The 22719-nt window shown below is 39.5% G+C and overlaps 1 protein-coding gene across 1 annotated transcript in view; it reads right to left on the bottom strand.

Moving 5' to 3' along the window:
- NUP205 (nucleoporin 205) overlaps positions 1 to 22475 on the bottom strand; it is an 81823-nt gene extending 59348 nt beyond the window's left edge. The window contains exons 1-10 of the mRNA XM_079931596.1: positions 22208 to 22475; positions 15386 to 15528; positions 13978 to 14149; positions 11577 to 11721; positions 11030 to 11189; positions 10010 to 10238; positions 8619 to 8783; positions 4017 to 4192; positions 1239 to 1355; positions 921 to 1058 (exon numbers count right to left, since the gene is read on the bottom strand). Coding sequence (XP_079787722.1) covers positions 921 to 1058; positions 1239 to 1355; positions 4017 to 4192; positions 8619 to 8783; positions 10010 to 10238; positions 11030 to 11189; positions 11577 to 11721; positions 13978 to 14149; positions 15386 to 15528; positions 22208 to 22235 — 1473 coding nt within the window. The 5' untranslated portion in view covers positions 22236 to 22475. The remainder of the gene's footprint in view (positions 1 to 920; positions 1059 to 1238; positions 1356 to 4016; positions 4193 to 8618; positions 8784 to 10009; positions 10239 to 11029; positions 11190 to 11576; positions 11722 to 13977; positions 14150 to 15385; positions 15529 to 22207) is intronic.
- Between the last annotated feature and the right edge of the window lie 244 nt (positions 22476 to 22719).

The raw sequence follows: 22719 nt of genomic DNA, 5'->3' as shown, positions 1-22719 counted from the left end.
AGTGGTCAGGACTCCACCCTTCTACTGCAGGGGGCACAGGTTTGAGGCCTGGGAACTAAGATCCCACATACCACAACGCAGTCAATAAATAAATGATTAAATGGAAAGGGGCATTTGCTGTAAAAAAATAAAAATAAATTAAGATGTTGGGTGTTTATTATAATTATTCTCTCTTCCATATGTTTGAAAATTTTCATAATGGAAATTTCTTTTAATATTTATAAACTTTTAATAAACCCTTCTCCAAAACTTTTTAAATGGAAAAAAGTGAAACAATAAATGTAAGAAATACAGTTACAAAAAGGGGGGGTCCTGATCTTAGACTCTAGCTAGCATAAATGAAAATTGTATTATATGGCATGAAAACATATAGAACAGAAAATCCCAAAGAGATGAAGACAGATATGGCAATCCATCTGATTTGCTGCTGCACAGCATCCTTTAGTTACTACAGGATATACAATGGACTTTTTCCTACATTATCTACTGACTCATAGGCATTCTGTCATTAATTATAACTTCTAAGCCTTTTTCCTATAGTATTTTTACCTCTCCTATCTTCCTCAACTTGCTAAGAATGATGTATATTCTTTGTCATGCCTATAGAGGACAGAGTAAGTTAATAAATACTAATTAAATCCAAGTAAGTGACTCATAAAGAAACTAGACACTTTTCTGTGTCTAATGCTTCGATGCATAGCTAGTATCTAATAAAAGGCTGACTATATAAACTCCAAAATGATCAGATCAATTTAAGAGTTTCAATTTCCTTAAATAAAAGGAAAAAGTATAAATGTCTAAAGGTTACAATAGTGTTCATTTGCATGAACAGCAATAACAGCAGGAAATACCATTTTTCATGTTTTTAAGATTTCCAGTTACCATCCCACAGTACAAAAGTAGAAAAACTAGGAGCTCACCTGGCGCTGAGGGGGTCGCTGATGAGCCACCCCAAGGTAAGAACCCAGAATAGTGGAAGTCTGAAGAGGCTCTGAGGGACACCAGTATTCTAGTGCAAGCTCCAAATTAAAAGGATTCTTTTTATATAGCTCACCAATCTGCAAACAGTAAACAAAGATTGTGGGAAAATGCCTGTAACTCAAATTACTTTTAAATAAAAATTTACATTTTTATTGAATTCACTTGTATATTTAAGATATTAGATCTGAAATTTTCCAAAGGTGGGGAAAAAATAACAGAGAGAGGGAGATGATAGTCCATCCAATATAACAACTTACCAAGAGCATTAATTGTTCCAGATCCCTTCTAAGTGAAATGGGGGGTTCGTTGCCCATCTGCATACTCATGTGAATCATTCGAGCATCTTCATCTGCCCGATTCCTCAACTGCTTCACCTATTAAATTTATTATATAGTTTATATGTAAATTTATTATATGGGTTAATAATAATGAAATGAGAAAATCAGGCAACTGTCTAAAAGTGATTACATAAAAGAAAAATATTGTTTAAATATCTATTCCACTTTAATAATGTGAAGAAATATGCTAGGAATTTTACTGCAATGTTATTAATCATAATTTATAATATCTTAAGACTTCAATGCATTTTCCACTACAGATAAGTTAATTTTAACTAAAGTGTTTCTCAATTACTGACATTTTGGGTAGGATACTTCTTCACTAGGTTGGATGATTCTAAACATTACAGGACATTTAGCATCCCTGGTACTACCTACTAACTACTAATACCACCACTATAGTCATGTAATGAGCAAAACTAGCTCCCCAAACATTTGCTAATTAAACAATGTACTTGTAAATAACTCAGCAATCAAAGAAGTCTCAAGGAAAACTACAAAATACATTAAATAGAATAAAAATGAAAACACAACATATCAAACTTTGTGTGACCCAGTTAAAACAGAAATCACAGATAAATTTATAACATTAAATGCCCATAGTAGAAAAAAATAAAGGTTTCAAATCAATAATCTAAGCTTCTGCAGTAAAAAACTGAAATGATTAGGGCAAATTAAAACCCAAACAGAGAGGAAAAAATAATAAAAGCAGAAATCAATAACAGTGAAAGAAAATATAAGAAAATCAATAAAGCCAAAGGCTGGCTCCTTGGAGAGATCAATGAGATTGATAAATCTCTAGCCAGGTTAAGAAAAAAGGGAGAAAACACAAATTAACCAATATTAGGGATGAAAGAAGAAACATCACTACAGATCATACAGACATAAAAAGTATGATATTAGGAATACTAGTAATAACTTTATGCCCATCGATTTGATAACTGGAATGAAACAAATTCACTGACAGACACAAATCTTCAAAGCTCATTTAAGAAGACATAGATAACCTAAATAGTACTATATCTATTAACAAAATTCTAGTGTCCCAAAATTGTGTGAATAAGTTCATTGTTTACCCTATTCAAGCCACATATGACTTTGTTTATTCAAACTCCTCTCAGCCTTTATCCTTCCAGATGACCACTATCTTTCCATAGTAAAAGTCCCTTCTGGACTAATAACTAGGAAAAAGTTAAAGCCTTAACCCTTTCTAAGGCTTCATTTCCACAAATGTAAAATGAAAGGATTTCTTCCAATTCCAAAATTCTATGATGTTCATCTACCACATCCTTCAAGGCTGATGAGGTCTCAAGTTACCTGTTAAACACTCCTTGACTATTCCAGTCCTAAGTGAGCTATCCTTAGCCTAAGAAATCCACTGTAATTTACTGTCTATACCTGTCATTTACTTACTGTTACTACCTGTATTTTTCTGTGTATATCTCATTTCTCCAACTAGACACCAGGGGTCCCCAACCCCCAGGCCGTGGACCAGTAGTGGTCCGTGGCCTGTTAGGAACCGGGCCGCACAGCAGGAGGTGAGCAGCGGGCAATAAGAGAAGCTTCATCTGCCGCTCCCCATCGCTCGCATTACTGCCTGAACCATCCCCCACAACCCCCTCCCCCCGCTTCCATGGAAAAATTATCTTCCACGAAACCAGTCCCTGGTGCCAAAAAGGTTGGGGACTGCTGAACTTGACTATATATTCTTTGCTGGCAGGGAATCAATCTCCTACTTATTTGTTTTCTTCACAATTCCTAGCATGGTTACCTGGAATACAGGAGAAACTCAATGAACACTTGATTCATTATGTCACGAGTAAGCACTTCATTCCCTGTTTGCTACCATTCTGGGTAGTTTTTCCATTTGCCTTATGTTTTTCAGTAGGTATGATATCAGAACTGCACATTGGAATTATAAGTGTAGACCCTTCGGGTGCTTTTTTTATGCACACACACACAAAAGGCAGTTTTATAGGACTTTACCCCCTCCTTTACTTCCTGCCACCACTCTGATGGCTTCCTTGACACAAAATGGCACAAAGAACATACGCTAGGTAGGAACTGTCTGAAATGGCTCTAAGAATTCCTTTTTGGATCAATGTTATAGCTTGAGCACTTTATTCAAATGTAACCTCACTAAAGGTAGGCAGGGCCCTTGGGCCCTGTTATTAAGAAAAAAAAAAAAGAAAAAAGCAACCTTTGCATTAGTGTCTTAAACCCATCACTTTACCCATATCTATGTGGAGGTCTATTTATACACTATAATTAAGAGTCTAAACAATTATCTATGAAACTATAAAACTGGAGAGTCTCCACTATACCTCTTCCAAATCATGTATAAAAGGCATTAAATAAGACAACCTTAGCACTGATTCTCCAGGGTAGCATGAAGTTAATAATTTGCTCCCCACAGAAGCATTTTCATTTGCCTATTATTTTCTCATTACAAACAATTCTCAATACCAAATATTTCTTCCTTTTAGCTTGTTCTCAGTTAATGGGTCTTACATTATTTCATTTTCATGAATCACAAACTAATTCACAAGCTGTAACATAACAACTACTGCCAAATATTAGTCTACAGTAAAAGGTTTTATTAGTTTCCAAAACATAAAGTTGGTTAATTAGTCAATTTTAAATTATTTTATAAAATTCTTCTACTACTTTTTACTCATCCTACATTATAACACTTACCTTCATTGGCATAAGTGCCAGGAAATCTGTAATGAGATTATGGATTCTACGAATATAAAATTCCTCCTGATAGAAGTTTTCTGACACCACTACGGATTCAGTGAGGAACAGGAAAACACTGTCTGCAATTGCGAGCTCTGCCATTGCTTCATCTGCTTCTGTGAATTCAGCCAGAGCTAGGAACATATTTAGAAAAAGAGCACATGGAGGAAAAATTACTAAACTAGATTACAATATCTCAAAATATTCTGCTGATAGTTCAAAATTCAGATCTCTTCTCAACCTTCTAATATGTTCTGTACACAAAATAAGACAGTGTGTAACTGTAACTGACTCACAAACCCCAAAGAACTACAGAAAAAGTACATTAGAAAATCATCGACTCTTCGCAATAACATTGAGAGCGATAAAAAAATTACTTAAGGGATTTTCCTGGTGGCGCAGTGGTTAAGAATCCGCCTGCCAATTCAGGGGACACAGGTTTGAGCCCTGGATGGGGAAGATCCCACATGCCACGGAGGGACTAAGCCCGTGCACCACAAATACTGAGCCTGTGCTCTAGAGCCCGCAAGCCACAACTACTGAGCCCGCGTGCCACAGCTACTGAAGCCTGCGCGCCTAGAGCCCATGCTCCACAACAAGAGAAGCCACCACAATGAGAAGCCCCTGCACCACAATGAAGACTAGCCCCCGCTCGCCGCAATTAGAGAAAGCCCGCGCACAGCACCGAAGGCCCAACGCAGCCAAAAATAAATAAATATATTTTTTTTAAAAATTACTAGGTAATTTTGTGATAATCTGTCTTCGAAAAAGAAATGTTAAATAGCTTATTCTGCTTCACTGTCATAGAGACCAAATACATTCTGTTACTTAAAGTACACTTTCAATGCCTTTAAAAGGGTCAGGAATAGATATAAACCAGGATAGTCTCAACCAGAGGAAAAGAGATTGGTTGGTTTTTCCCTTTTTTTGTTTATGTGTTGTTTTTTTGAAATAAAGCCTGCATATCTACCCATATCATACAAACTCCTTGAGAACAAAATAGTTTCTTAATTCTTTATTACTACTAACAGTAATGATTACTAAAATTATTAATTATTAATATTAATTAAATATTAATAACTAGTTCCAAGACTTCACTTGAATTCAGAAATACTGAAATTAAGAACTATTGCTTGAAGACTACTTACTTAGGTAATAAAGCACACTAATATCTTAATGTAAATTGAGTTCTATCGTCTCAAAACAGTATATAAAAATTTTAATCAGTTTAGTAAAATTCAAAACACACTTTTTATAAAATAATGTAATAAACATATTTTATAAAATGTCCAGAAGTCTACAAAAAGAGTAGGAACTAATTTATCAAAATTCACATCTTTGTTAAAACTCATCTGGATTATTTCAAGAAATGACCATTTCTGCAACATAAGCTATTCATCTTTTCTAGTAATTTTTAAAATATAAATTAAGAGATAAAAATGTATACTTTAAAATGTTCATTATAGCGAATTCTCTGGTGGTTCAGTAGTTAGGACTCCATGCTTTCACTGCTGAGGGCCTGGGTTCAATCCCTGGTCAGGGAACTAAGATACCACGAGCCATGCAGCACAGCCAAAAAAAAAGAAAAACATTCATTATAATACCCCTAATTTTAAAGATTATAAAAGGGTATGAGCATGTAAAACTAAAGAGATTAAGTAGCCAAAGATCTAGGACTTGAAACTAGGTCTGGATTCCTATTCTTATCTAGTGAAGTATATAGTATTTTCTACTGTGCCTCTCAAGATTAGGCCAATGGTACAGTAATTTACAGTATATGAATTTGATTAACTATCACATAGCTACTTAAAAGTACACAGTAATTTTATGCCAGAAAAGTACTGAAATAAGACTTGTAAATGAGTAAGAGGTATAGCTGAGAAACAGAATTTGTACATGATTGTAAATGTCTAATTCTCCATCTACCAGCTTTAATATAAAAAATACTTGGCCAGGGACTTCCCTGGTGGCTTGGTGGTTAAGAATCCACCTGCCAATGCAGGGGACACGGGTTCGAGCCCTGGTCCAGGAAGATCCCACATGCCATGGAGCAACTAAGCCTGTGCACCACAACTACTGAGCCCACATGCTACAATTACTGAAGCGCATGCGCCTAGAGCCCATGCTCCACAAGAGAAGCCACTGCAATGAGAAGCCTGCGCACCACAGCAAAGAGTAGCCCCCACTCCCCAAAACTAGAGAAAGCCCATGTGCAGCAACGAAAACCCAATGCAGCCAAAAATAAATAAAGAAATAAATTTATTTATTAAAAATTTAAAAATACTTGGCCAAAGAAAAACTTGTAACACAAAAAAAACTTTCCACAGCAGTCTTGAGGGAAAAAAACGGAGCTGGAGGAATCGGACTCCCTGACTTCAGACTATACTACAAAGCTACAGTAGTCAAGACAATATGGTACTGGCACAAAAACAGAAATATAGATCAATGAAACAGGATAGAAAGCCCAGACAGAAACCCATGCACCTATGATCAACTAATCTATGACAAAGGAGGCAAAGATATACAATGGAGAAAAGACAGTCTCTTCAATAAGTGGTGCTGGGAAAACTGGACGGCTATATGTAAAAGAAGGAAATTAGAACACTCCCTAATACCATACACAAAAATAAACTCAAAATGGATTAGAGACCTAAATGTAAGACCAGACACTATAAAACTCTTAGAGGAAAACACAGGCAGAACACTCTATGACATAAATCACAGCAAGATCCTTTTTGACCCACCTCCTAGAGTAATGGAAATAAAAACAAAAATAAATAAATGGGACCTAATGAAACTCAAAAGCTTTTGCAAAGCGAAGGAGGCTACAAACAAGACAAAAAGACAACCCTCAGCATGGGAGAAAATATTTGCAAACGAATCAATGAACAAAGGATTAATCTCCAAAATATATAAACAGCTCAAGCAGCTCAATATTAAAAAAACAAACAACCCAATCCAAAAATGGGCAGAAGACCTAAATAGACATTTCTCCAAAGAAGACATACAGATGGCCAAGAAGCACATGAAAAGCTGCTCAACATCACTAATTATTAGAGAAATGCAAATCAAAACTACAATGAGGTACCACCTCACAACATTTAGAATGGGCTTATCAGAAAATCTACAAACAACAAATGCTGGAGAAGGTGTGGAGAAAAGGGAACCTCTTGCACTGTTGGTGGGAATGTAAATTGATACAGCCAGCAGTATGGAGATTCCTTAAAAAACTAAGAATAGAATTACCATATGACCCAGCAATCCCACTACTGCGCATATACCCAGAGAAAACCCTAATTCAAAAAGACACATGCACCCCAATGTTCATTGCAGCACTATTTAAAATAGCCAGGTCATGGGAGCAACCTAAATGCCCATCGACAAACGAATGGATAAAGAAGATGTGGTACATATATACAATAGAGTATTACTCAGCCATAAAAAGGAACAAATGGGGTCATTTGCAGAGATGTGGATGGATCTAGAGACTGTCATACAAGGGAAGTAAGACAGAAAGAGAAAGACAAATATCGTATATTAACGCACATATGTGGAACCTAGAAAAATGGTACAGATGAACCGGTTTGCAGGGCAGAAATAGAGACAGATGTAGAGAACAAACATATGGACACCAAAGGGGGAAACTGGCCGGGGGCTGGTGGTGGTGGGATGAATTGGGAGATATGGATTGACATATATACACTAATACGCATAAAACAGATAACTAATAAGAACCTGCTGTAGAAAAAATAAATAAAATAAATTTCAAAAATTAAAAAAAAAATCTTTCCACAGCCCACTTGGGAACAGCATGAGACTAGAGAACAAAATGTTCTGGAATCATACAATTGATAAGATACTGGAATCTGCTGACACTCTAAGACTAGGAAACATTGACATGGACTGTAAACTTTAATAAAACCTTTCCAGATTTACAGTAAAAACCTACAGAAATGACAATTTTCGGGCCTTCAAATTACAACAAAAGCATAGCTCTCATCCTGTTAGAGTAAACCACTATTAGTATGATAATTAAATGCATGTAAACAGCAGAAGAGGATATGCTATAGTGGGTAACAGATTGTTAGATGTCAGATTCCACATCCATTGTTGATTGAACCAAATATCACCTAATATACTGTAATTTAAAATAACAGTAGTTTTTAATCTGACACAATGTAAGAAAAATTAGTCTGTCTGTGAACAAAACCAAAAAGAAAAATGTAAAAGTATTGTTATACTGTCATTTCAAATTTAAAACTCTTAAGGAAAAAAAGAAGCTAAAAGAGAACTGGCTGCAAGAAAGGGAAAAATTTTTTCGAATAATTTCTTTTGGGAGACAAGAAAAAAGGAAAAGGTCCGTACTTCTCAATACAAAATTTCAATTACCACAACTCTAGGTATCTTCCTAGGCTCATGCTTATACATGTCAAAGATAACACCTTTTCCTTACATGGCACAGCCAAAAAAAAAAAAAGAAAAAGATAACACCTTTTCTGAAATGCCATTAAACGCTGATATGTCATTTCCTCATAACAAAATGACCTACAATCAGTTTACCTGTCACATCAGGGAGCTGAGATATCCCCCTCAACGCCAGTGCCCAGGCAAGTCTCACAGTGGCTTGCAGCCCCGGCAGTTTCCAAGGCTGTGAGTCTTGAAGACGAGAGTGAATTGTTGCAATGTATTGTCTCTCTGTCAACAGTGGAAGTTGATGAATCATATCTGAAAACAAAAATAGACGACTATACCAAAGTAGAGAAATTTTCACTTTTGATATACAGGAATAATGTCTAAGAATCAGAAAGTCAGAGTATTCCCATCAAAAAATTATGACTAATTATAATTAATGTTTGAAATAATAAGTATACTATCATAAAAACAGACTACATCTACTTAATTCTGTGATTCATTTCATTCAATACAGGAAATCTGACCAATGCATTAACTGGCAGCATTCCTATATGAGAAGCACAGGTACTGCTTGTTATGTGACACACAATGTACTATGTGACAATTCGATTGGAGGTAAGGGGTAGTTTTATTTTAAATAAGCCTTTTGTAATGGCTAAGGATGATCACCAAAGAGGAGTGGGAAGTGTCTGGTCTCCTCACATACCTAACGAAAGGAGACGGGGATGATACAATCAAAAGCGGACAGTGGACAACTGTTGGAATAATTATAAATATTTATGACATTAAATGGCAATAAGCTTCCTTTGTGGGAATCATTTTTGAGATCCTCGGTTCTAAGCAGTAACTGTTTACAAGGTTACCAAGAGAAATTTTATCTACTTCACAGAAAAAAAAAAAGTTAAAGATAATATATTACTAAAAATTATAGTTATCCTCCCTTAGAATGAAAGGTTTAAAATGTGAATAGTAAAGAAACAAGCAAGTAGGGGAACTTCCCTGGTTGCGCAGTGGTTAAGACTCTGCGCTCCCAATGCGGGGGGCCCAGGTTCGATCCTTGGCCAGGGAACTAGATCCCACATGCATGCCGCAACTAAGAGCTTGCATGCCGCAACTAAGGAACGGGCGAGCCACAACTAAGCAGTCCACCTGCCACAACTAAGGAGTCCATGTGCCGCAGATAAGGAGCCCACCTGCCGCAACTAAGACCTGGCACAACCAAATAAATAAATTAATTTAAAAAAAAAAAAACAAGCAAGTAAATTAGGCATGCCTAATTCAACAAACATATATTGCAAATCCTTTAGCACGTTCCCATTCCAAAACCTCAAAAGATAACAGAAATATCTAACGGGGCTGCAATTACTTTAAAAATGTGATCTTATATCTAAATATTCAAATATGGATGAATTACACACAAAGGAATAAAATATACTATTTTTATCTTAGTTGTTAAAAAATCACCCTTCTTAAATGTTATCTCCACAATTAAATCTGATTTTTGAAATAAATGTATTAATAGGTACAAAATCCAATACCATCACGTTCCTCTGTGCTTTGTTCTATAAAACTGATATCAAAGCAGTACAGAAGTGCCATAAGAAGAGCCAGATTCACTGCATCCAACGAGCCATTAGCCTCAACAGTCACTCTTTCCAAATGTCCAATAAGGAGCAGAGTGTCATCTTTGCCTAAAGGTGATTGGCAAGCCCAGGCAAAAAGGCTTTCTGCCAGAGACTGCCTGCACTCCTTGATGAGATCAGAAACCTAGAAATAAAGATGAATGATTATCGGTATAAATAAATTACACTGAAGCCTGATCTTATTCCAAAATGTAAACTACGTATCATAAAGGCAAACTATATAAATGTATCTGAATCCATAAGCGACCCTAAAATCTCACCTCTGCAATTCTGAACAAACCCTACTATTAATTCCTCAATCTTAAGTCCCAACCTCCTCTATAGGACAATTTCTTAAAGGCCTCGGGGCTTCCCTGGTGGTGCAGTGGTTAAGAATCAGCCTGCCAATGCAGGGGACACGGGTTCAAGCCCTGGTCTGGGAAGATCCCACATGCCGTGGCGCAACTAAGCCCATGCGTCACAACTATTGAGCCTGTGCTCTAGAGCCCACGAGCCATAACTACTGAGCCCGCATGCCACAACTACTGAAGCCCACAAACGTAGAGCCCATGCTCTGCAACAAGAGAAGCCACCACAATGAGAAGCCCGCACACTGCAACAAAGAGTAGCCCCTGCTCGCCGCAACTAGAGGAAGCCTGCGCACAGCAATAAAGACCCAACACAGCCAAAAATAAATTAAAAAAAAAAAATTTCTTAAAGGGCTCATTCCAGAAAAAGTGCTAGCATGGCACATAGTGCCTAGAAAGAGGCTGAAACAAGTGCAAGTCAATTTCATGGACACAACCGCCTATACACTTTCCTAGGCATTGTTAATTTTCCTATGCCTGTATTAGAAGAATGTTCTAAGTGACATGACTTTTCTGCCTCCAAGATGTGACACAGACAACCCGTGAATTGATGTCATTGAACCCTTGCCTCTTTTCGATGTTTTTCACTGCCTAAACCTCTCTCACGCTGTAGTTTCTCAAACTCGTTGTTAACATCAATCTGTGACACAAGAGTAAGAACTTTGTAAGTCAATCCTTGCTCCATCAGCTCATCAGTAAACCGTGTTGTCATGGAAACCAGCTCTGGACTGTAATGAAAATAATCAATAAAGTTATAATGAACAGTAATGTTTATACTTTCTCATCACATGGATATAGCAAACACTCTTTTGATGATAATGTTAGGTTACTGGAAACAACCAGGATGAGTTATAACCTAGCTCTTGCCATTCTTTTTAAATCTTTGTGTTTCAATAAACTTCTAACCATAAATAACTGAATTACCTTTCATTTGTAAACAAAATAAAGCAGGTTTAAACTGTTGTGTCATTCTTGGCAGAATAAGGGAGTGATTTATTACTCAACTTAGGTTATACACTTAAATTATACATACTAAAGTGAATTTTTGTTTCTAAAATTATAATTCTTCAAGCAATTTCTAATTAACCCCTTGAAATCCTAGCATGCAAACAGACCTGAGTTCGAGGGTCCATGTCTTTCCTCGTCGAGACTGTATCAAGGCTTTCAGGGAATTTGCAATGCACCGCTTTCCATCCCAGTATAAAAGAACAGCTACTAAGCCTCTGGTGAGGCCAGGAAAATGTGGTTGCTGGTGCTCTCCTAGGAAAGGGAGTTGAGAAATAATTTAGTAAATAAACACATATGTGTTTAGGCTGAGACAAAAATCACTATACCAATGTTCAGTTCAAAGAAATCACAGAACCTTAGGGTTTAAAGGGTCTTAAGAGTCCTCTACTTGGGCTTCCCTGGTGGCGCAGTGGTTGAGAATCCTACTGCCAATGCAGGGGACACGGGTTCGTGCCCCGGTCGGGGAAAATCCCACGTGCTGCGGAGCAGCTGGGCCCGTGAGCCATGGCCGCTGAGCCTGCGCGCCCGAAAGCTGTGCTCCCCGACGGGAGAGGCCACAGCAGTGAGAGGCCCACGTACCGCCAAAAAAAAAAAAAAAAAAAAGTCCTCTACTTCAAACATCTACCCATTGTTTTATCTCTTTCACAAAAAGTCTTTCAAATATTTGTATGTTTCTTCCCCTAGTAAATTAAATAACATTTTCTTATGTTTCAGCTTTCACTGGCCCTTTTTTTTTTTTGCGGTACGCAGGCCTCTCACTGTTGTGGCCTCTCCCGTTGCGGAGCACAGGCTCCAGACGCGCAGGCTCAGCGGCCATGGCTCACGGGCCCAGCTGCTCCGCGGCATGTGGGATCTTCCCGGACCGGGGCACGAACCCGTGTCCCCTGCATTAGCAGGCGGACTCTCAAGCACTGCGCCACCAGGGAAGCCCTACTCGCCCTTTTAAACTGCTCTCCTTTGAATAAGTTCTACTTTGTCTTTTCTGAACTACTTTGCCTATAGTTTCTGTTTCATTTCCTATGGTATTTTTCGCCCCTTGGCCCAATCGCTCTTACACTCTACTCCCTTCTGTTCCCCAAATTCATCTCACTGCCTCACACCTCTTACAGGCGATTTCTTCTGTCTAGATGCCCTCTGTCTTCCTGAGTACACACCTACTCCACCTGACATATGCCTACTCATTTTTCAACAACTACCGTAAGCCTCGTTATCTTTGTGGACTTCCCTGTACAACCTGAGGTCAATTTAAATGCCTCCCCTCTGGACCATCCCTAAACCATGCATTAATCTACTTAATGGTGGCATAGTTATTGGTTTCTATGTCTTTCTCAATTACTAGACCATGAGCTCCTTTACACTAGTTGAAGTTTTATTCATCTTTATATCCCTGGAGTCTTAACACAGTGCCTGGCCCATAATATGCACAGAAAAAATAACTGTTAAATGAAGTTTTGAGTTAAACTCAAAATTCAAGCATGTTCAGTTAACATCTGCATCACAGAACGGGAAAACGACCTTAGTCATTCTCAATATCATATTTCTTTTAATGCAGCCTTAGGTCAAAAAGGATTCTGGCAGCCACATGCTACCTTCAGACATATTAGACTTTCTTTCAATTAAAATGCCCACCTGGCTTCTTCACATGGTTCCCTTGCTATAATTAAAATGAACTGCTTATTTTATGGAAATTTCAATCTTTTCTCTCTACAGCAGCCAGAGAAATAATTTCAGTTATTCTGGATTCTGTAACTCCTGCTTAAAGCCCCTGCCAACAACCTCCCACTGTAATTAGAATAAAATCCAAATAATCTTCATGGCCTGCAAGACTATGATCCGACTCCTGCTCTGTCCTCGTCTTCCTTCATTCTCCCTAGTTCCTGATGTTCCAGCCACAGTGGTCTTTGTATCCTTCAGCAGGCCTTTATTCGCACCTTGAGCTGTCTACTCTCCCTGGAACACCCTTCCCCAACAACTCTGGTATCTTGTCATCATGCAGGTCGCAGATCAAATGTCCCAATCTCAGAGAGGCCTCCCCTAAGTACCCTACTTACAGGTGCCCCCTATCATCCCCCATGTCTCTATATCCCACTGCCTTGTTTTATTTTCTTCCTAGAACTCAGTATTATCGAAATTATCTTATTCTTTACTCATTATCTGAATCACCCCCTCAAAAAGAAACTCCAAAAAAGCAGTGACCTTACCTTCTTACTCATTATATGACAATAAATGCTTTCTGCTACAAAACTTGAGATGCAGTCATTCTTTGCTAGTCAATTACCATGAAAAAGTCTATCTTAAAACAGTTAAATTTCCTTTAACAACTCTAATCACTAAACTAAAGCCTTCCCATTAGTCAAAGATAAACAAAAGGAAACACTCTGAATATCAAATAAACTACATCTTTAGAAACTATTTTGGAATCTAAATGATATAATATTTTAAATTACAAGTGAATAATTTTACATTTATGTACTACCTTACCATAGGTTCAGTTAAATGTCAACCTACCAGCAAGGAGAAGCTCAACAGCTGCCAATTCTCCAATATCAAAAAGGTCACTGAGGATAAAGGCTTCTTTAATAAGCTGTTCAGGAAGAAGTCGGGTTCCCTGTTGACCCTGGATAGCAACTCCCTCTGTACTGGCTTTCTGAACCTTCTCATGTTGTTGAACATTTTTGGGCTACAACAATAAAAATAAATAAATAGGATCATGTAATGACAATAGCACATGGAGACAAGGTAAATTGTTACCTAGAGAAGTTTATTCACAAGGCAGTCTGGTAAAGTGACAAACAGGAGCATTGCTTATCAGATAAAGGTCTAACTATCAGATATAGTTAGACCTTTATGAGGTAACATTTTACATCACTTTCAACTTTTTATACTGTTATTACCTTCTCAATAACTGCTTCTGCTAAACTCTGAACTAAAAAATGTTGAGAAATCACACAAAATAGCATACTATTTTTCAAATGTCTAAGAAACTTTCCAAGTATATCTTTAATAAATATAAAAACAATAAATCTTCAAGTGGGAAACAGCAAATCGAAAAAAATTATAGAATTAATTAGTAGGGCTAATGATAGCTTATTAGTATGTTATTTTAAAATGTAGTCTTATTTGCAAAAAGGCTTACTTGGTGCAAATATTTAACAAATAACATATAGTATAGAATTACTTGATAGATCATAAAATCTTAGGTATTTACACCTTGAAAAATGCCACATAGTCATTTAATTCAACTGCTCTATTAACAGAATGGAAAAACTGATGCCCAGATAAGTCAGGTGACTTGCCTGTGGTCATACAACTCTTTAGTGGTAGAGCCAAGACTGGAACTCAGCTCAACTGGCTCCCAGGCTAGGGCTCTTAAATAGTTCTTAGATGGTCTTGCTGGTCTATAAAAAAAAATTGTCAAGCAGCAGGGAAAGGAGCTTCCAAATATGAATCCCTGCCACTGAAGTACTCTATCCCTGGTTGAAAAGTACATCAAGATGCAGTGATTAACAATATGTAAGAATTAACTGCTAACACAACTTACATAGCATTATGAAGAGTTAAAATGTTGAAGTGTACCTGGGAATAAATAAAATAATCAATCTTACTAAGCTTAGACAGATTAACTATAAGTCAGAAATTCCAAGGAGGCTCATATTTCTGAAATATACGGAACTTTCTAAATTGTATTCAAATACTATTAAGATATCTCCTAGCTAGAGATAAATACAATATTAACGTCTATGGAGAAGAGAAAAAAGATAATAATTGCTCCCAGGAAACTTCCATTTTTAGAAAAAACTTGAATCAATGGACTAGAACAAGTAACATTTCATTTACATGCATTAAGAATTTACTTGCTCCTTCAATCTTTAAAGGAAAAAGCAAATCCAAGAAGCAAAAAAAGAAAATTTCCTACTGGGTTTCTGAACAATGAGATGAAGTCAGGTTTGTGTTTCTTCAAAATCATGTCAAGAAGGTGAACAGCTTCAGGTTGTCTTCTCCAAAGAGCATTTCCCACAGTCTGCCAAATGTCTTTGTAAGGACCCCACAGACTAGCAGCTTAAAGAAAAAAAATAAAAATCAGCATCAAATAAAACATATATTTGGAAAATAAGGTAAGGTTATCGTCTATACATTTTAGTCATGCTCACAGCTCCTTTTTTTTTTTTTGCTCACAGCTACTCTTAAATATAAGGAGTTATATATACAAACCAAAGATTAATATAAAAGAATATTAGAATTCACAAGCAATAATATAAACGTCATTTTACCTAACTTAATATAAAGTAAATCCTGACTTTAAATTGGAATATCAGCTGAACCTGGTTTTGTCACTTAATATTAGTTACGTGACATGGAGTGAGAAAATAACCTCTTTGAAGTTCAGTTTCCTTTTATATAAAATGGGGAGATCACCTGCTTCATAGGGTTGAACGAATTAAATGAGATAAACTAGGTAAAATATACAATATAGTGTCTGGCATATCATAGTCACTCAATAAATGTAACTGCCTTTCCTTCCCTCCCTATCATCTAGAGGAAAAGCAAGAATACGGGGGAAAAAAATCAGATTCTATAAAACTTGGAAGCTGAAAGAATAAGTTTTTGTTTTGGCTGGGACACTAGCTATTAAAAAACAACATAGAAATATGGAATTCTTTTGTAAACTCATATAAAAAGGATCACATTTTGCTTTGTAAAGGTAATAACAATAATAAGTAATACTTAGAGAGCTTTTGCTACTAAGCATGGTTAGAAAAACACGACCTGGAAGCCCAAAGTTTCTGTTTGCAAACAATCAGATATGGCACCCCTGTGTTTATAAAGACTCTGAAAGAGAAACTAATCAAAACCACTCACTCACTCAACAGATGAACTATAGCTTAAACCGTAAAGGGTGGTCTGCAAACATGTTTAACTGCCATCTGAGAAAACACAAATCCCACTAAAGTCACCAGAACAGTCAGAATGACATGCAAGATAACCTAACTAAATGCACTACAATCTTATGAACAATGTTGTCAGAAGAAGGCAATTTACTGGGCAAATTTTTTTTTTTTAAAAAAGGATGTGCAGGTTGGGCTTCCCTGGTGGCGCAGTGGTTGAGAGTCCGCCTGCCGATGCAGGGGACACGGGTACGTGCCCCGGTCCGGGAAGATGCCACATGCCGCGGAGCGCCTGGGCCCGTGAGCCATGGCCGCTGAGCCTGAGCGTCCGGAGCCTGTGCTCTGCAACAGGAGAGGCCACAACAGTGACAGGCCCACGTACCGCAAAAAAAAAAAAGGATGTACAGGGAGAGGACAGACTAAACCAGTCAAGCTGGATCAGCCATTCACTCAACAAACATTTACTGAGGGTCATGCATGTGCCAGGGACTACAGAGCAAGCAAGACAGACAGGATCCCAGGCCTCAGAGAACTTATAGACTGACAAGAAAGACAGGCATTAAATGCAGGATTCAAAACACAACTAACTACCAGGGCTTCCCTAGTGGCACAGTGGTTAAGAATCCGCCTGCCAATGCAGGGGACAAGGGTTCGAGCCCTTGTCCAGGAAGATCCCACGTGCCATGGAGCAACTAAGCCCGTGGGCCACAACTGCTGAACCTGCGCTCTAGAGCCCGCGAGCCACAACTACTGAAGCCCGTGCGCCTACAGCCCGTGCTCTGCAGCAAGAGAAGCCACCGCAATGAGAAGCCCGCGCACTGCAACGAAGAGTAGCCCCTACTCGCCGCAACTAAAGAAAGCCCACGCACAGCAACGAAGACCCAACACAGACAAAAATAAAAATTAAAAAAAAAAAACAAAACAGAACTACCAGTCTAAGGGAGAGGTACAGAGTGCTATGTGAACATATAAAAGGAAGACTCTAACCTAATCTGAAGGGCAGAGCAGGAAGTTTTGCATCAGGTCTTTGGTGTGGGGATGTGGAGGAATGGGAATCACCATGTCTAGACCTTACATAGAGACAACCATCCAACTCCCTACGTTGCTTCTCCTGTTTTGATCCTAAACTTGCCAATCTTCTAATGAAAAATATAGCTTGTCATATAAATTTCTAGAATTAAAAATGTGCTGATGAAATGAGTATCCATGCAGATGTACTTCCCACTAAAGATCAATTAATTGACATACTGGTTTATATATCTGTCTTTTCCCAATGTGATCAGAGAGCATCAATTACTGGAATCTACTCAACTGTGGATACACTAACAAACATCACAGTTCCAGGCCTGCCAAAATGAGGACCTGACCCTGGATCCTGGTGACTGCCTGTGAGGTGCTAGTTGGATGGTGACTAACTGACTTCCCTAGAGATCATCTTCTTGGCTCTTTCCAGCTGCAAAGGACAGAGTAGGTTTGAGCCTTGTATTCCTGGCCAAGATGGAAATTTTCCTGTTAGTAAATGGGAATGTTTCAAGTAGTAGATGACAAAATGAAATTGGACAATGGTGTGACCAATGGACTAACTAGAATATGAAGTGTCAGGACCCAAGGATGTTGGGTAGGTAAGCTACTCATGAGGTGATGGAACCTTAACCAGGATGAGGGCAGTAAAGTAGAAAGGCAAGGTCTGTTGGTAGAGTCAGAACTGGTAACTGATTGGCACAGGGGATGAAGGAAAGTTATCAAAAATGACTTGTAGGCAAATGTGAAACTTGCCTTACCACAGGTATTTTTAAAACCTGACAAAAAGCGAACAAAAGTAAACTGTCTATAAAAGTAATACTCAATAGAACCCCTGAAGAATAACTTTCTTTGCACTATACATACTTAGTTTGAATAAGCTCAGTGAATTCTAGAGAGAATTCCACTTCCCCCCATTTGTGGGGAGGCATCCAATAACAGATCAAAAATCTACACTAAAAAACCCCACAGATACCAGCCTCCTGAGTCCATCATTAACATCAACACATCACAGAAGGTAGTTGCAACAAAGATTTATATTCATTTTGTCTTTGGTTTGACTAATTTTGGTAAATATCTCCCTGTTATTGATTACAGATGAAAGGAGGCTATAATTTTTCCAAATTACTAAATATGTATTTTTAACATAAGTCATTTGCTTGTTTGAGGAATACATTTACTTTCCTAAATTTTAGGAATACCTCCAGCAAGTCAAATTTATTCACTCATTCATCATGTACTAGGTATGGGTAAGCTCACAGTGTAGTGAGGAAGCACATTTACCATATAGTCATACATAAGGGCAATATCCATTATGGTATGTGCTATGAAGGTGAAGTACCCAGGGCAACGATCACATAATAGGGGAATGTGACCTAGCCAGGGAGATCAGGGAAGGGAAGGATTCACTGAACAAGTGATAATTGGGCTGAAATGTGAAGGATAAAAGTAGGAGTGGGAGGGGCTTCCCCGGTGGTACAGTGGTTGGGAGTGTGCCTGCTGATGCAGGGGACACGGGTTCGTGCCCCAGTCTGGGAAGATCCCACATGCCGCAGAGCGGCTGGGCCCGTGAGCCATGGCCGCTGAGCCTGCGTGTCCGGAGCCTGTGCTCCGCCAACAGGAGAGGCCACAACAGTGAGAAGCCAGCGTACCGCAAAAAAAAAGAAAAAAAAAAAAAAGTAGGAGTGGGAGGTGGTGGATGTACACTCCAGGAAGACAGCATGTGGGTTCCCGAGGCAAGAGGAAATGCTGCACTCTCAAACCCCTGAAAATGCCAAGAGAGCAAGAGTACCAAGAAGGGATCAGCAAGGGAGGCAACTGCCATACCATGCAGGGCTTACCTGCCCATGTTAAGGATTTGGGTCTTTACCCTAAAAGATCAAGTGAGATAGATTTCAAGTGTCTGGTGGACTTAGTGAAACAGAAAAGCATGTAAATGTTGAGAGCTGTTCAGGAGGATGGGAACAGACTGGAGTGGGTAGAGGAGGAGAAGGTATGGCAACAGAGTCTGAACACTGATGAATCTTTGAAAGGTTTGACTGTGAAGAGGAGCAAGAGGACAGTAACTGGAATGAGGCATGAGATCAAGATAAAGATTTGGGCAATTAGTGGAAAGAAAAGGAACAAAAGAGAGAGGAGGGGATAATGGGGAGAAGAGTGTAAAGGGCAGGATTTACCTTAGACAGGAAGACACAGGGAAACTGACTCAAAAGAGTGCAGATATATCTAGGTTTGTAGGTTCAAGCGTGAAAAAAAGAGTTCATGCCTGTTGGCTTTTATTTTCTCTGTGACTAGGAGACTAGATTTGAGGAGTGTGGAAAAGGTCTGAAATAGACAATGCTATGAACAGGACAGGGGTGACCAGACAGCCATCCAAGGATTGTCAGTGTTAATGGTTGCTTACTCACAAGCCTGTAGGTCTACTCAGCCGGGCTGATACAGGTCACAATACTAGTAAATCATGCCGCTGAAACTCAGGCATAGGCCTTCAAACTCTACCTCTACTTTTTCCCCCTTCTACAACTCTGAGATGTTTAATTTTTTTTTATTATGGTAAAAAAGCACATAATATAGAATTTGCCATCTTAAACACATTTTGAAGTGTGCAGTTCAGTAGCATTAAGGGCTTTCACACCGTTGTACAACAGATCTCCAGAACTCTTTCATCTTGCAAAACTGAAATTTTGTACCCGTTAAACAACTCCCCATTTCCCCCTCCTACCAACCTCTGGCAACCAACATTCTTTGTTTCTATTACTTTCAATCCCTCATACAAGTAGGATCATACAGTATTCGTCTTTTTGTTACTAGCTTACTTCACTTAGCAGAATGTCTTCAAGGTTGATTCATGCTGAGCATAAGACAGGATTTCCTTCTTAACGCTAAATAACATTCCATTATATATCTATAGACCACATTGTTTACACATTCATTCGTCAATGGGCATTTGGGTTGCTTCGCTGCACATTTACTTTTTTAAAAAATATATTCTCCTGACTGGGCTTTTAAAAATGTTTCCCTTCAGGCTTCCCTGGTGGCGCAGTGGTGGAGAGTCCGCCTGCCGATGCAGGGGACACGGGTTCGTGCCCCGGTCCGGGAGGATCCTGCATGCCGCGGAGCAGCTGGGCCCATGAGCCATGGCCGCTGAGCCTGCGCGTCCGGAGCCTGTGCTCCGCAGCGGGAGAAGCCACAACAGTGAAAGGCCCGCGTACCGCAGGAAAAAAAAAAAAGTTTCCTTTCTACGTTGCCAATTAAACACTCCTGCCACAAGGCCTTGTCATACAATGTATACTCTTTGCAACTGTTGGCAACTCCTTTTCCTTCAATGATTTATGTTTAATGATAGTAACTTAAAACAAGTACATACTAAAGAGAAGTATATAACCACACATACAACACACAAGCCTTGTTTCAAGTTTACATCTGTGTGGGAGGGCAGGACAGCAGTACTAAGGAAGTAATTTCACTACTAACATTGAGATATATGGAAATATTACGTAGTGAAATGAATTAGGTTTTACTTAAGTAGGAGCATGTAGACGTTTAAGTATCAAAGACTGGCTTCGAATCATTAGCTGTATAATCTTGGAGAAGTTACTTAACCACTCTAAGACTCTATTTCCAAACCTGTAAAATGGGGTGTTTAATAGCAGCTACCCCAGAGTTGTATAAAGGGGACTAAATAAGATGAAAGTACAACGCTTAGTCCAGTGGCTGCGAAAAAGGAGGTACTTGATAAACATAATCATTCATTATTATAAAACAATTTATCGTAGTGTTTCCGAAATGGTTTGATTTGCAAAAGTCAGGTTTAGATAAGTTTTCAAGAATATCAGTCGTGTGAAAAGAACAAACCAGCAACAAAAAGACTGTATAAGGACGGAAAGAAAAGGCGCCCAGAAAAGACTCCTCTTGAGTGAGATCGTCTACGAGCATTTACCACACAGACGTGCTCTTAACCGCCCATTAAGTTTAGTACGGCTCAATCAAGGCATTCTGAGCAGGAAATTCTTCATTTTCAGGCCCGCTCCGGCCGCTGCAGCACTTTTGGCATCCTTGGCCCGCCCACTAGGAGCCAGCGGTGCATCCCAGCAATGTTGACAGTCAAAATGCACCCACTCTTTCAAACGCCCCGATGGAGACGGGGGGGGGGGGGGTCCGCCCCTGATTGAGAATTGCCCAGAGGACCCAATCCAAATCTTTCAGAGTTTCTTTACTCCCTTCTAGATTCTACCCCTCCCCGAAGATCTACTGCTCCAAAGGTACAAGAGCATCCAGGGGTGGGCCACACACGCAGAGCTGGGAGTCACGGCACTCCTGGCCCACCTTCCGGATTGCAGGCTTCGTAATTAAGGGGCCTCTCTTCCTGTAGGACCCCACCCACCCACCCAACCTCCAAGAAGGGCCCCAGTGTCCATTTTGAGGTGCGAGTTTTCAGCCTGCGCTCGTGGATGAAAAATATCTCAGGTCTCCCGGCCTCATTGCCGGAGAACTGCAAATCCTGCAGGAATTCGGACCGCAGACACATAATGGGGTGGGGAATGGAAGGGACCAGACTCGGCCCTGGGCTGCGAGAACTGCACGCCCGGTTCCAGGGGACCAAGCCTCCGTGCCTCGATCCTTAAGCCCCAACGCTAGGGCTAGAGCCGCAGCGCCGACGCGCGCCATTCAAACTGGGGAGGGGCGGGACTCTAGGCCCAAAGCTAGGGAGAAGCGGGAACTATGCACAAGTGCGGACCTGGACTCCGAGGAACCTCACTGCCCACGTCTCTGCCTGAAGAACGGACCAGCACCCTGCCCCACAGCTTGCCTTCTGGCCCGGCCGTACCTACCCGAATTTACCGCCAACAGCGTCGCCATCTTGGAGGCGAACTAACGGAGCCCTCCCGCCGCACGGAAGCCCCAGAAGAGGGTGAGGCTGCCCGGGGCCACGCCTAATCAGAAAGATACCACGCTGTCCCTTCCGAAATGCACGCTCGACCGACACAGGCGTACAAATACTCCAAAATCTGTTCTAAGTCACAGACGTCAATTTTCGCTGGGATTGACGAAAATTCCCATTTAAGTCAGGCGAGGGTAAGACCCGAGGTCCTCGAGTTGACGTTAATCGTGCAGTGCATCCTGGGACTTGTAGTTTATTTCTAGTGATTAAAGTTGGTTAGCTGGAACAGAAAGAGACTGTTTATTGAAATGACGCCCACTTATGATATTATGAAAGCCGTAAATCCAAATAATAATCTCCATTTCAAATTAAATCTTCCTTGCGTTACTCCCTTACTTTGGGGAGTGGAGTGGGGTGTAAGGTGTCTAAACCTCAAAACTCCACTTGATGGGTTGCCAACTA

Source organism: Stenella coeruleoalba (assembly GCF_951394435.1).
Source record: "Stenella coeruleoalba genome assembly, chromosome: 9".
Taxonomy (NCBI): domain Eukaryota; kingdom Metazoa; phylum Chordata; class Mammalia; order Artiodactyla; family Delphinidae; genus Stenella; species Stenella coeruleoalba.
This window is presented reverse-complemented; position numbering and strand designations above follow the sequence as displayed.